The 13,676-nt window shown below is 32.2% G+C and overlaps 2 protein-coding genes across 6 annotated transcripts in view; one reads left to right on the top strand and one right to left on the bottom strand.

Annotated features, from left to right (window-relative positions):
- Positions 1-5,887, bottom strand: part of LOC148617922 (leucine-rich repeat and coiled-coil domain-containing protein 1-like) — a 111,952-nt gene extending 106,065 nt beyond the window's left edge. Inside the window, exons 1-5 of the mRNA XM_088585596.1 lie at positions 5,817-5,887; positions 2,629-3,062; positions 1,554-1,771; positions 957-1,064; positions 503-561 (exon numbers count right to left, since the gene is read on the bottom strand). Of these exons, the coding sequence (XP_088441722.1) occupies positions 503-561; positions 957-1,064; positions 1,554-1,771; positions 2,629-2,903 (660 nt within the window). The 5' untranslated portion in view covers positions 2,904-3,062; positions 5,817-5,887. The remainder of the gene's footprint in view (positions 1-502; positions 562-956; positions 1,065-1,553; positions 1,772-2,628; positions 3,063-5,816) is intronic.
- A 172-nt stretch (positions 5,888-6,059) lies between these two features.
- On the top strand, positions 6,060-11,736 carry LOC148617921 (uncharacterized). Of its 5 annotated transcripts, none has more exons than XM_088585594.1 (2): positions 6,060-6,125; positions 7,146-11,736. In XM_088585594.1, exon 2 carries the CDS (start codon positions 7,195-7,197, stop codon positions 7,849-7,851), a length of 657 nt encoding a protein of 218 aa, XP_088441720.1. In that variant the 5' UTR covers positions 6,060-6,125; positions 7,146-7,194; the 3' UTR covers positions 7,852-11,736. The 5 variants fall into 5 exon arrangements, with proteins under 5 accessions (XP_088441720.1, XP_088441716.1, XP_088441719.1 ...); XM_088585590.1 differs by lacking the exon at positions 6,060-6,125 and adding an exon at positions 6,144-6,303; XM_088585593.1 differs by lacking the exon at positions 6,060-6,125 and adding an exon at positions 6,218-6,299.
- The last annotated feature ends 1,940 nt before the right edge of the window (positions 11,737-13,676 follow it).

Here is a 13,676-nt window from a genome sequence, read left to right as displayed (position 1 = left end):
TGTGGTGGGGTTAAAGAACTTTGCAGTAATCACAACACTAGGCCACTGTGGAAAAAATATTATAAAGTTAAACATCATATATTTTCCTAAAAATGTAAGTTACTATGACAATTAAAAACCCAGAAAAAGACCACACATAATTTTGGGATATTTTATGAGTACATATAGGAGAGTTCACCAATCTCATTGATAATGTCATATTCACTAATTTGCATTTCATTACACTCCTTGAGACATTCATGTTTTCCATTTTAGCGTTCTTTTAAACGCACGATAGGAGTTTTCATTTAAACGCAATATATGTCAATATTATTATTTTTCGTCATTCGTCTATCATGTGTTTAAGTTGATGCCACATGCCACTCAATGTATTTTTTGTCAACCAAAACCAAATCACAGGTAAGCGAGGACATCACGAAGAACTCTCCTATTGTGTGTATGATTTTATATTTTTGAATAACACTACCTATCAATATATACTAAACAAAGCTACAATAATTACACTGAATGATGCTGCTGAGTTCCCATTTGATAGCAAGTAGTCCATGTAATCTTCTAAACCTGTAATACACAGTGGGTAGTTATCACAATACAGTATACAACACCCCCTCCCTGCTGATACGTCAACGATTTATAAAAGAATGGTGACAGAATTCTGTAATAGGCCCTATGTAATAACAGATGCTAACACTGTGTTCAAATTTTTATCAGTTAAATTTCATTTTTAGTATACCTCAAAATATTTTTGTAAACTTTTATAAACTAAAATTCAGAAATCAAAATATTGTACTTTTTTTCTTTACTTTTTGCTTATTTCCATTGAAAGAATAAACTTTAAACACTATAAAGCTTTCTTTTACATATTTTGTAAGGGAAACATTGTGCATTCTTCATATTCTTTACTTAGTTAAATCATATTACAACTTTACTCCATTCCATGATTCTTTGCAGTATACCTGGAATGTCTGCTAGAACTTCTTTCTGTGAAGAACTCTCACCATCTCTACCAATAAAATCTAGACTCTGTACCTGGGGGAGTCCTGTTAATATCTCAGTTCTATAGTCTAGAAAATGAGAACAAATTATACAGCTGATAAACATAGCATAGCAAACAATTCAATTCAGACTATATACAGAATAACAGCAGTTTTGAAATGAAATAAGTCGATGCAGAAATGATCACAGTGAGCCTGACAGAGGGTGATGTGATGATCTCGCCCTATAAAGGTCACTTCATTCATTTTGATATCAATTTCAAGATCTTGAGCTGATAACAATGGCAATATTTAAAAGGCCACATACAGGCATTGATCTATTTGTACCACACAGTAGCCTGAGGAAGAAACTATCAGGCAGTAAGACCAATGGAAAAATGATACACAAAACTTTTAAAAAATTACTCAACTCAGAATATTTTTCATTGGTTGTAATGTTATAAAATCTGGAAATCCCAAAAGCTTCTTTAGAGTTACTATTGAAGATTAGAATATTCTCAAGTATTTTTCTAGTTTTGTACTGCCATGCAATGTTCAAGTAATTTCAGAATGTAATACCTGAATGGTTACACAGAGGATTTGGAGCACCATCCACATCAAAGGTTATCTCCCTTAGATTGACACATCCATTGAGACACAAGATCACATGACGCCTTGAGACTAATCTGTTTCCATGGAGTTCAGCATGTGTCAATCTATAGTTTGGACCATGGAGTGACTTGAACCCTGAAATATCTTCAATCTGGTTGTGGCTAACATTCAGTTTCACCAAAGACCTGAAAAATTTGATGTTTCTATATCAATTTTTTACTTCTGTAATTGCATACACTAATTAAGTGAATGCCATTACAGAAGTGAAAAAATAATACACATGTATCATTCAAATAATATAAGTCACTTCCAGGACATGCATGTACATGTAGTTCCAACATCTGGTTGAAATTCAATAAAGGAAAGTGTATTTGATGCGAAAGCAAATCTTTATGCATACAAAATACACAAATGTAAACACAATAACAATGATTCACAACATATCTTAATCTACATTGGCATTTTGAGACCTCTCTTGGTTACTTGATAATGAGCCCTGTTTATTAGGTATTTTCCAAATATGTGTACATGTTTGTCCATAAAATCAAAACTGAAAAGTAATAGAATGTTTCATTTTGTATTTTGGAGGATACAAACATTTTGTATTTGAAATTGTAAGTGTGGTCATCTTCAAGTATGTACATGTGAATATACATGTAAAGTATGATTGGGATCAGGACATAAGCCCCCCAGACAAAAGCCCCCATGAGAAATTATTTTATCAATAATGAATAATATATATATTAGTACAGAAAGTCTTAAATTTGAAATTTAATTTCTAAATTGTCAACATTTTAACTTTTTGTGACCTATTTAGACCCATATATGTACACATATTTATGAATGAATTGGGATATTAGTATGAAGCACAAATAAGTGAGTTGTAAAATAACTACAAAACTTACAAAATAAACTTTTTGTGATTTTCATGCTTGCATATCAGTAACATATGTATGAAGTTTATACATCTACAAGATACATGTACATGTATATATAAAAATAAAGTACAAAGTGTCATTCAATATCACATTTACACTTATACCTTAGACCAGCTAATCCTCTCACATCACTCAGAAAATTACATGACAGGTTCAAAGTTCGTAATGAGGTAAGATCCTCCAATCCTTCAATACAACTAATCTGGTTGGAAGACAAGTCTAAGTGCTTCAAGTAATGAAGATGGTGTAGGTTCTCTATCCTCTGTATAAAGTTGCTGTGTAAATTAATGACATTGAGTTTAGGCTGTATAGGCACGTTCTGCAAGCTTTTTATACCAGAATCAATCAAGCAAAGCTCATGCCCATCCGAACTGAACATTTTTAAGCCAAATTAAGGTACATGTAGCTATGTGTATCAGAGTATAACATGAATATGAGATTTTCTGCTTCAATATTTTTCTGATCACTACACATTCTACCTTATAAGCACATCCATTAATTTTTAATTATTGGTCATGTCACTGCCAATGGAATCATCCTGAAAAGAAGAGTGTATACATGTATTTATACAATACACAGTGGTCAAAAATGACATGTTTAGTACATTATAAATATTAGTGTTGGGAATCAATCAGATTTCCAGATCGACGATTGGTGTTTGGGAGTTTGATCAGGATGATCATTCAATACCGTACTGCCAGAATGCCTTCATTACATAGTTTGGATATTATTATATCTTATGTACATTTTGTAAATGTGTGAAATTATCATCAATAAAGCTATGTGTTGATCTAAGGCCCAGGTGGACAGACAACAAATAGAACTGTCCAATGTTACAGTTAAATATAAAGGAAATTGTCTGTCAACAGAAAGATAAAGGTCAGAAAAGAGAAACGATGACTAAATTTGAAAAGAAGGATAAAGACAAAATCTTGAAGGAATCAATCTTGAAATCTTGATATCAATCATCAAATTGAAGCTTCCCAAATGACCAATAACTTTCTTGATAAGATCATATTTATTCTTCGCTGGTACAGGGATTCATGCTACAGTATGGTATGGAATTCAAACTCTGACATTTCTTTTTGAAACAATATCAAATCTTTCATAACATTATCCAATGTCTTAAATGAAGTTTTAACTTCTAAATGTTTTCAAAATAAGATAAAATTTGGACTAGAAAGTGAGAAATAGTCAATTATTAGTTTGCCAGTCTTCGATATTGACACCAGCCTGACAGCTACCGCTGGTAAAGAGCCTTTCTGTCAGAAATTTATATGGCAAAAACTGGTTTGGTACAGCAACTTCCAGTTACACATTTCAGGACTTTTGAGAACAAAAAATTGACTAAGTCTGAAAATTATAATCACTGTCTAGTTTTAACTTCAATTGATTTAAAACATCATCCAGAACTTTAGGACCAAGTTTCAGTATAAAATTCCTAAAAATAATAGAAAAATTGGCAATATAGTGATTTGGGTACAAAAATTTGGTACATGTACGGGTTACACATTTTTGGGTTTACAATACAATAAACATTTTTCTTTTTGTACATGCACTTTAATTATTATGGCATTCATAGACATGTACATGTATACTGGACAAAGAGTAGATCTCACTGGATAGTAATTCTCACCAACCCATTTTTTCGTCCTCTCCTGCAAAACAAGTTCATGTCCAAAACTTAAGACAACAGATTGGCGAGAATTGCTTCGGTCTTCAAAATGGCGAGGACTACTCTCTGCACCGACCAGTATACTGATGTATTTTCTTTCCGATGTATAACTAGTTCCAATGTATTAATAATATCCCTTTTGTACGGAACTGATTGCACATGCTTGGGTCAGAGGTTGCCGACACTGAACCTGGCCTGTTTCATGAAAACAATAACAAAGATCTGATTGCCAGTATTCTAGGTAATTTTCAAGTTTTAAGCTAAACATAGAGTATGTCCAACTTTTCCAAAACCTCTGTATGCCATATTATTTAATCCCTTTTAGAAATGTAGAAAATACACACGAAACCAATCAATTGATATTGATTTATCGTCTGCCATTTACAAAGCTTCCCAAACAACAGTCACATGACCAAAATATGTCATGTGTCATACGAATAAGCTATGGAATGCCAGATTAACAAAAAAATGAACATTTTCTGAGAATTTGATAAATTAAAATATCAAACATAATTTCCCTATATTAAAAACATTCTGCTTAGAAAAATTCAAAGGAAATTAATAGTTATGTAGTATTTAACACTAGAAAAAGTTCACAGTGAACAAATTTAAGCTAATTTGGGATATTTTTTTATTCACAGATATCTAAAAATTAAAGAAAAAACAGTATCACCCTGATGTTTAGAAATCTACCTTTAATGCAGTACAGAATGGATATTCTAAATGATTTCAATTCTTAATCAATTTCAATCAAATGATCATTTGAATAGGAATTGAAATAAGATAAACATCATTTTGAAATAATTTGCCTTAAAAAATGAAGTGTTTAAATCCTTACATATAAATATTTCTCTTTAAATAGACTAAAAAATAGATTCTATAAAGTTATTTTTGTCCAGTACTTTTTTTTTCAATAAATCCAATACTAGCATATTTCTATTTATTCAGTGGTAATGTATTGTATCCAATATGGCTCCCCATACTTGTTTAATCTCTGAACCGGAAATGCACGGCTTTGGATGCAACAACAATAATGGCAGATGACTGACATTTGATTTTCAGTCACTGATGTAATAGTTAAATAAAGACATGCTCATGCCATAATTTACAGAACTGGACAGTAGAATGTCTGAATTTTATTCTTATAAATAATATTAGTGTCGTCTGGTCAAATCAGTCATTCGATCAGAAGAGTATCATTTTGACCAACGGAATTGGGGTACCCCAGTATAATACCTCTTATAGACGGCCAAGTACATTCCAATGACCTTTTTGTGAACAGTGGGTGCGTATCTGTCTGTTATTCAACTCACAGTTCTGATGAGTGTCCTTTCCTCAATCATAACATTTCTTTAGATAAACAATTTAAGTATACATCAATCCCGTGCCTAACTTAAACTCCCTAGATTACAGTTCTAAGGCAAAATTGCCAAAAATAAAAATCAAAAGGCAATGAAATTGAAAGGCAAAAATTAGATTCTTATTCAAGTAATTGGGCCAAAACGGCAAAAGAAAGCCATGCCCTTACTAACAGATCAAAAGATATTGTGTCATGTAACCGGATTCGTTCAATGTCTTATTTCCAATTTCTTAAAGAGAAATAAAAATCTAACAAACCAGTTAACTGCAAAAATTTGTTTACATTTTCAGTCCATAAGCAAGTTTGTACTTGCCGCTGAACGATCGATGTTGCAAAATTATTTTATTCATTGAAATCTTTTAATTTTGTTCATGCTAAAAGAAAAGAGGATACATTTTAACCGTTCTCTGCATCAGAAATAAAATTAAAAAGTCTTGTACGTTTGAAAAATGAAAATAAAATAATTGTAATTTACGACATTGTTAAAGTAGAAACGAAAAATGAAAAAAAAATCCATTTTCATTTTGCGTCATTCAACGATGGATAATAAAGATATATGTACCTCGGTATAGCAAAAAAGATACGAGGATAGATTTTGTTTCAGTAGTATATAGAATTTTCTTTTTGACACACTTTTGGATAGGTCCGTTGTTGGTGTATTTTACTTGGTTATTAGATGTTATTGAACAGGAAGAAAAACAAACAAACATAAAAATACATATTACAGAATCATTGATTCAGTTGGTAACTATACTTGCATTTTAGTTTAATTTTCAAGCATTTAGTCAGCAGGCATTTTGGTGTTGAAAAAGGGGCCTGTCATGGACATTACTGTGCACTCCATCTGTTTTGTAGAACTTAACCGTGTAAAGTCAAGATAGGAAAATAGGTATTTTTAAAAATGGTTCTCAGCTCTAGAATTTTTGTAAGTGCTAGGTTACCATGGGATATCTCCTATTGAAAATTAATTATCCACAATCAAAAATTAGCTTCTAAACTTTATTAATCCTTACGGATATTTAAGTTTTTTGTTTGACAAAGGGAAAGTAGAATATACACTGTACACATGTACATTATTCTCCCACTTAAGAATTTAGTGAAATTGTCCACTGGTGATTATAACATATACATTTAAAATATAAATTTCAACCTACTTATACATCATTAATAGGATAATTAATTGGAAGTAGTGAATAACCAAAATATTGTCACAAGTGCCGAAGAACCCATAGATTTAACGAGTGTGCTGGACTTGTTACACGCACAAGTTAAATCATCAAACCTTCTTGGCACAAGTCATCATATTTTGGTTATTCAGGATACACAGTTGATTATCTTATTTATTATATAGATTTTTTTCATAATTGATCGATACTTTCAACATGAATTTTAAATTCTGTACTTGGTGGGAGAAAGTCCGAGAGTGAAATTACAGAATTTATTTCACAGTATGAATTATCTAAATTTATTAAACTGGGAACATTTGATAAAACACTGCTATCTGTATTATAAGTACATGTATGAGTATGAGTATTTGTACACTTAATTACATTGCAAATGTACAACTTATTCATCTTCTCTTTCAGTCTGTCAATTATCAGGTTTCAGTGATTTGAGTTGGCACAATAAAAAGCCATGAGGTTTAGAAGAAGGAGGAACCGTCCAGCCCTAAATATTCCTCATGAAAATCTTCAGTATGACTCCAATGGGAATGGGCAGAACTTTTTGCTCTTTAATCGTCATACCACATGCAGCCTTAACTGGAATGCCCCATGCTTTTATTTACCCTCTGTTTTGAACTCTGGTAACTCATTGCCACCTGTCAATGGCAATGGAGTTACTCACTATGTACCTAAATGTATAACTTCTGTTTCCCAGACAGATATTCTCTATGGAGACAGAGTTGAGAATTTTTCTTCTGATTGTTGGTTACAGAACCACCTTGACCAGTTTGGACATGACATCGATCGACAAATAAATCCACAAATTTTAGAAGACAATGAGTTGGAAAATGATGATAGCCCTATTGGGAGTAGTGCTGGGTCAGAGGTTAACAGCCTGAGTAGCTCAGAAGACGATGCTGTCAACCGCCTATACTTTGAACACAGACATTTGTTTGATGTTGGACACTATCAAGAGTTTGTTGAACCCCCTCCTTATGGACTACCAGATTTACCACCATCTTATGAGGAGGTCATTGCTAGTGATCAGAGGGTTTTTTTGGGGTCCAGGGAAAGTTTGGATTCAACAGATTCTGATATCTGGTCCTCTGCATTTGAAGTGTTATATTGACATTCAGTGTTTTTATTTGTTGAAAAGCAAGGCTGTGATTTGATCAATTAGTACAGTACTGGTGTTGATAATGCATTTTTATGTGTAGTTTTTGAAAATATTTCTACAATTAACATTCATTTCTTTTCTAAATATCATGTTTTTATAGGAAGACCTACAAAACTTAGGTTTTTGTCATGCCTCACTGATACATGTACATGTGCAAAAAATGGACATGTAGTTATTCAAAATCATTTTTGTTTTCAGCACTAGAACATGTGATGTTTTAAATTACTTTTAGGCCAAGAAAGAAATACGTCTGTTTAAGGTTACATTGGATGATAAAACAGGGTAGTAGGTAAAATTATTTTATTTTTGAAAATATCTTATGTAAACACTAATGGAAGAATTTCTTGTCTTTCAAAGTGCTCAACTAAAAACTTTAATTTACTTTAGAGGAATTTCATACAAAAATACCAATAAAACATGATAGGGTATGCAGAAAAAAGGATGTGTAGGGTAACCTTAAACAGACAAGTTTTTTTTTCTGGCCTTGTGTCTATTGTTTAATTGACATGTACAATATAGAACCAATGATATGAATGTGACAAAAACAATTTTTAGTGGACCCATATTGTACCCCAATAATATCAATGTAACAAAAACAATTTTTAGTGGAACCATATTTTATCCCAATAATATCAATGTAACAAAAACAATTTTTAGTGGACCCATATTGTATCCCAATAATATCAATGTAACAAAAACAATTTTCAGTAGAACCATATTGTACCCCAATAATATCAATGTGACAAAAACAATTTTTAGTGGACCCATATTTTACCCTAGTTGACATTGTCCAAAATAGGAGTGTACATTGTAAACAGTATTAGTTAAAGTACATGTATAATGTATATTGACAGTATTCTAAACCAAATACATGTACAGTCTGTATTCTAGCTGTAGTATATACCAGTATGTATTTTTTTCTGTAAGAAGTCTAATGAAATTAGGCTTTAGGAATGAATCTCAATTTTTGATTATTTTTCACAAATTCAAACAAAAAATTTGACAGGTCTTGTTCTAAGTTCACTCAGTTGGTAATTTCAAACACTGTGAATTAATTGTAAAATCAATCTTTTCTTTTCTGAAAAGAATTCATTATTAAGGTGAACTGTTAAATTTGATGGTGTTATTTTTTTTTCAGTAACATTTGAGTTTTGGTTAATTACTGTTTTATTTGATATCTTTAAGCGGACAAACTTTCCATAAATATATTATCACGTTATAACAATCATTTTCAAATTCTTTTCTAATTTATATATTGTATTATTACATTTAAGTATCATTCATGTACATTGTATCTGTAACCACTTAAATGTAACAAATATGTGGACACTGTTGAGCAGTCAAATTATTTTGTTGTCTACATATTTTTGAAAGTGTAATCAAGGGAACCAAGGTTATAGCTTTAATCAAAAGAATGTAAAAAAAGGGACAAAGACCAGACATGGAAAACAGACATACACAACAGAGAACATAAAGCAACTAATATCATACATACAAAGTAACACAAGCAAATGAGCAACTCAGACTCCTAAAAACTGGGAGCATGGACCAGGTGCACCAGTAGGATAAGCATCCTCTGAAAAATATAAATTGGAACTAACTGCAATTTTCCAAAATTAAAAAAGTCACAAGCTTTATTTTTAAAATGTGCAATGTACATGTACTAAGGCCAAAAAGTAAAAAACAAACAAGCAATCCTTATTTTCAATTCACTTCTGCTTTTTGAAAGCTCAGAGCTATCTCTTCCATTACTTGGTTTAGTCATCATGGTAACAGGAGGATTCATGTTTTGATACACAGAATTTGGGTTCATATGGAGGTTTAAGAGTAATTAAGGGAACCAAGGTTATAGCGGTAACCAAAAGAATGCAATCCAGGGATAAAGATCAGACATGGAAAACAGACATACACAACAAAGTACATAAAGTAACTAAAATCATACATACAAAGTAACACAAGCAAATGAGCAACTCAGACTCCACTAAAAATGGGAATATGGACCAGGTGCACTAGTAGGGTAAGCATCCTCTGCTTATCAAGCTATCTTAGAGGAATGAATATTTTGGCTGATTAAAATTAGGTTCCATTTATCCTTTTTTTTTGATAATTTCCATATTTCTCAGTTTATTATGCACAGGGATTTTAAAGAAAAAAGGAGTTTTCTCTGAGAAGTTTATATCATTTGAAAATGCAATCAACATCCCACCTGCTTTCTCTAGGGGAAACAACTCTAGGTACAGAAAAATGGTTTTAACATTAATTTTGTATTTTGAATTTGATGTGTTTGTTTGAGTGTTTTTAAATAACCACAATTTTTGCAGTTGTATTATGTTATGATGTTGTCGTCGGCATCACAGTTGTTGTTTCTTTTTTGGTTTCTGTGTGATAACTTTATTTCTAGCAAACCAAATGTGATGAAATTTGTATATATCATTACATTTTGCGAAAGGAAACCTGCTATTGAAAATGTGGTCACTGACCTTTTCCATTTTACAAAAAAATGGGACAAAAGGGGTAGAATAAATGTTAATTTCAAATTGATTTAGAAGGTTTATTTCACTTTCAGTTTTGAAAATTCTTCTAGTAATTTGTTCTTACAAAATACTGTCCTGAGATCATTTAACAGATTAAAAATAGCATATAGCATTTGCAGTCTATAAGAGCCAAAGTGGGGCCACACCCTAAAAATCAACTTATTTAAATTTTTGGTCTGATTTGAAAACTTTTGTTGATTTGTTTTTGATTTTGTATGAAAATCCTGCAGTCAGATATCTCTTACAGTTTTTGGATTATAAGGGACCTGAGGGGCTACACTCTAAAAAATCTACTTTTTTTTATATTTGGTCCTATTTAGAAATTTTTTTGCATTGGATTCCAATAAACACCATTTTTTGAAAGACTTTTTTTTTATTTTTCATCTGATTTTAATGACTGAAAGCAGAAATTTTTTCTTAAATTAAATTTCAAAATATTGTGCAATATTGTATCCAAAAAGTTGTTGTGTCCTGATGAACTGTCAGTCTCTATGTTAAAGTATGTCAAAAATTAATATTGTGTCCACACTTGCCCCAAGTGAACTGAGTTCAACTGGATGCACTCATATCATGCTGTGCTCTGCGAAGCTTTTTATATCACAATGCAACACATCTCTGAAGTAAATCATGTCGGATTCTCATCTGGTATCTTGTCATTCTTCAAGTAATATTACCAAAGATTGAATATGAATTGACACAAGTCTAATTTTTACTACTACAGTGAATTCCACATAAGTGTAAGTCCTTCTAAGAACTAGGCAAATGGGAAAAATCAGAAACATGCATGTCAAAATCCCACCGATCTGACAATACAATTTCATTCAAGGATGATTTATCTTTTAAAAAGTACTAATATTTGATCTCTGCATGACGGGATTTGTTCAGGAGTTTTTCAATAAAATGTAAGAAAAATGAGGTTTTTGGACTGAGTTATCTGCCCATTGAAATGTTCATTTTCAGTGCATTTCAATGAAATTATAACTCAATTTACCCCAATGAAATTATTACTCAATTTACCCCAAATGATATGAAAAACCTTGTCTTTTTTTTCCTTGATTCTGATGGTGCAAATTGTCAAATTACGCTTTAAAACATTTTTTATTTCATACCATGTTTCACCCACTGCCAGATTCTAACAGAGACTGACACATAATTACATTATTTTCTCAGACAAATAGTCTATGCAATAAATGGGAATTCACTGTAATGAATGTCGAATCTTGGTGATTTATATATTGTTTATCAATGTAATATTGAATTATATTTATATTTGTTTCATTATGCATTAAAGAGTGAATATACATTTTTGTTTCTGAATTAATGACATTATATATGTCTGCTTCCATATTTATTGAAGTTTTCTATAGGATGTTGACCAGATTATTTTTAACCTTAATACATGACTCCTCTAAAGTCCCTTGTTAAATACACATATCTCCGGTAGAAATGTTCACTAACTACCATTTAAAATAGTGTTCTATGTAATACATACAGTAGTCCACCAGTAGAGATAATGCACTTGTATTATTTTTCCTTTCCTCATTTGTCTACACACAACCTGACAATTTATGAGCAACTTAAGGGGTTGTTTCTAGAAAAGCAGACTACTCTTACCCTATCGGTGCACCTGGTCCATGCTCCCAGTTTTTTTTGTGGAATCCCTTATTTGCGTTTGTTTCTTTATACTTTTTTATTTTGGTAATTTTCATGTTCTTTGTTGTGTGTGTCTGTTTTCCCTGTCTGGTCTTTTTTCCTTGTATTTTTTGTTTATTTTTGCTTGAATCTTTGTTCTCTCGATCACACCATTTTACACCTGATAACTCATCTCTTTAATAGGCCTTTCCTTGAAAAATTAGTACAGTGCTTATTGTGCATTGTAACAAAACAAATTACTGTTAGCACAGTGCTATCAATAATTATCAAGGAGCTGTCTTTGTAAGAATCATACAAATACTGTAAAATGTGATGCACCTCAAAAAAGGATACATATTTTTATTTTTGTTATTAAGTTGTTTTATATGTCTTTATTATGAAATGTATAATTATTCATTCTAATCTGTTTAATCTAATTGGCTCTGAGGAGATAATCCACATGGAAAATCCAATAGTTTTTATTGTATTTTAGTGTCATTTACAGAGTAATTCCCTTAATGTTGAATTCTACAGTGCATTCTATATAATTTTTATTTCCTGAGAACAAGAGCTGTATGAATAGCCACATGTTATTTACCACCCGTGGCCCTTTCTTTGTAGTCCCGCCCCGTGCAGGTCCGGGTGTTAAAAGAATAGGCCTGCAGCAGCACTAAGCTTGTCGTAAAAGGTGACTAAATAGTGCTCAGAACCCTAGCTGGGGCTAGGGCGCTCTGCCCACAGAGCAACTGGGATTTGTGCCCCAGGTGGTGGAATGGGGTACCCCTGGTGTGTTACATGCTGGGTTTGTCAGGCTATAATAAGGAAAACCTGATTGCAAACCATAGTGGTACACCGTGTTGGGAAAGATGCCACGTTCCTCGCACGTTAAAAAACCCTACTGTGGTATTCTCCCGGAGTAGGAACCATAAGGCTCTGCCACAGGAGGCTAAATTGCCCGACCCTACCCATGTCTCCCTATTTCCAGTGGCAATCAAAATATGTTGACCCCATTATCCTTGTGTCCCATCCCTTTTTTTATTTCATCATCATTTCATGTTCATTTTATCATCAATTTCATGTTCATCATCTGAATATAGCTGAAATATTGTTGCTCGGACGTTAAACCCCAACAAACAAACAAAACATTCTGTTAACAGTGACATTTTAAACAAGATATCAAAAATTAAAATATGTAGGCTTTCCAACCATGAATCACATTTTGCATAATTCTTATGTGGAGTGCTACTTAACACCAAAAATGAAGAGGATACCATTTACCCTAAACACACGAATTTGCTCTGACCCTAGGGGTGGATCCTGGATTTCAGATTTGAGTGATGGGATTAACAAAAAATGCCAAGCCAAGCAAGGCTAGACAAATTTTGGAGAAAGAATTTGCGAATAATCAAGATTTAATGCAAAAAAAGATTTTTTTTTGGTCTCCAATTTCAGGGGGATAAATACACCAATCATTGGATCCGTCCCTTGTTCCCTGCAACCCTCCTCTTCTTTATTTGGATTTCGATTTGTCAGGTTTGGTGTCAATATCCAAATAAAAAAGAAGGGGGTTGCAGAGTCAGGAAATTTGGATTATACTCACTAAATAGCAAG

The sequence above is a fragment of the Perna viridis genome, chromosome 5 (assembly GCF_037379345.1).
Source record: "Perna viridis isolate PV_CMFRI_1.1 ecotype Kerala chromosome 5, ASM3737934v1, whole genome shotgun sequence".
Taxonomy (NCBI): Eukaryota; Metazoa; Mollusca; class Bivalvia; order Mytilida; family Mytilidae; genus Perna; species Perna viridis.
This window is presented reverse-complemented; position numbering and strand designations above follow the sequence as displayed.

Coding starts and splice junctions, on each gene's coding strand:
- LOC148617921 (XM_088585594.1), top strand. CDS start 7,195: ATGAGGTTTAGAAGAAGGAGGAACCGTCCAGCCCTAAATATTCCTCAT.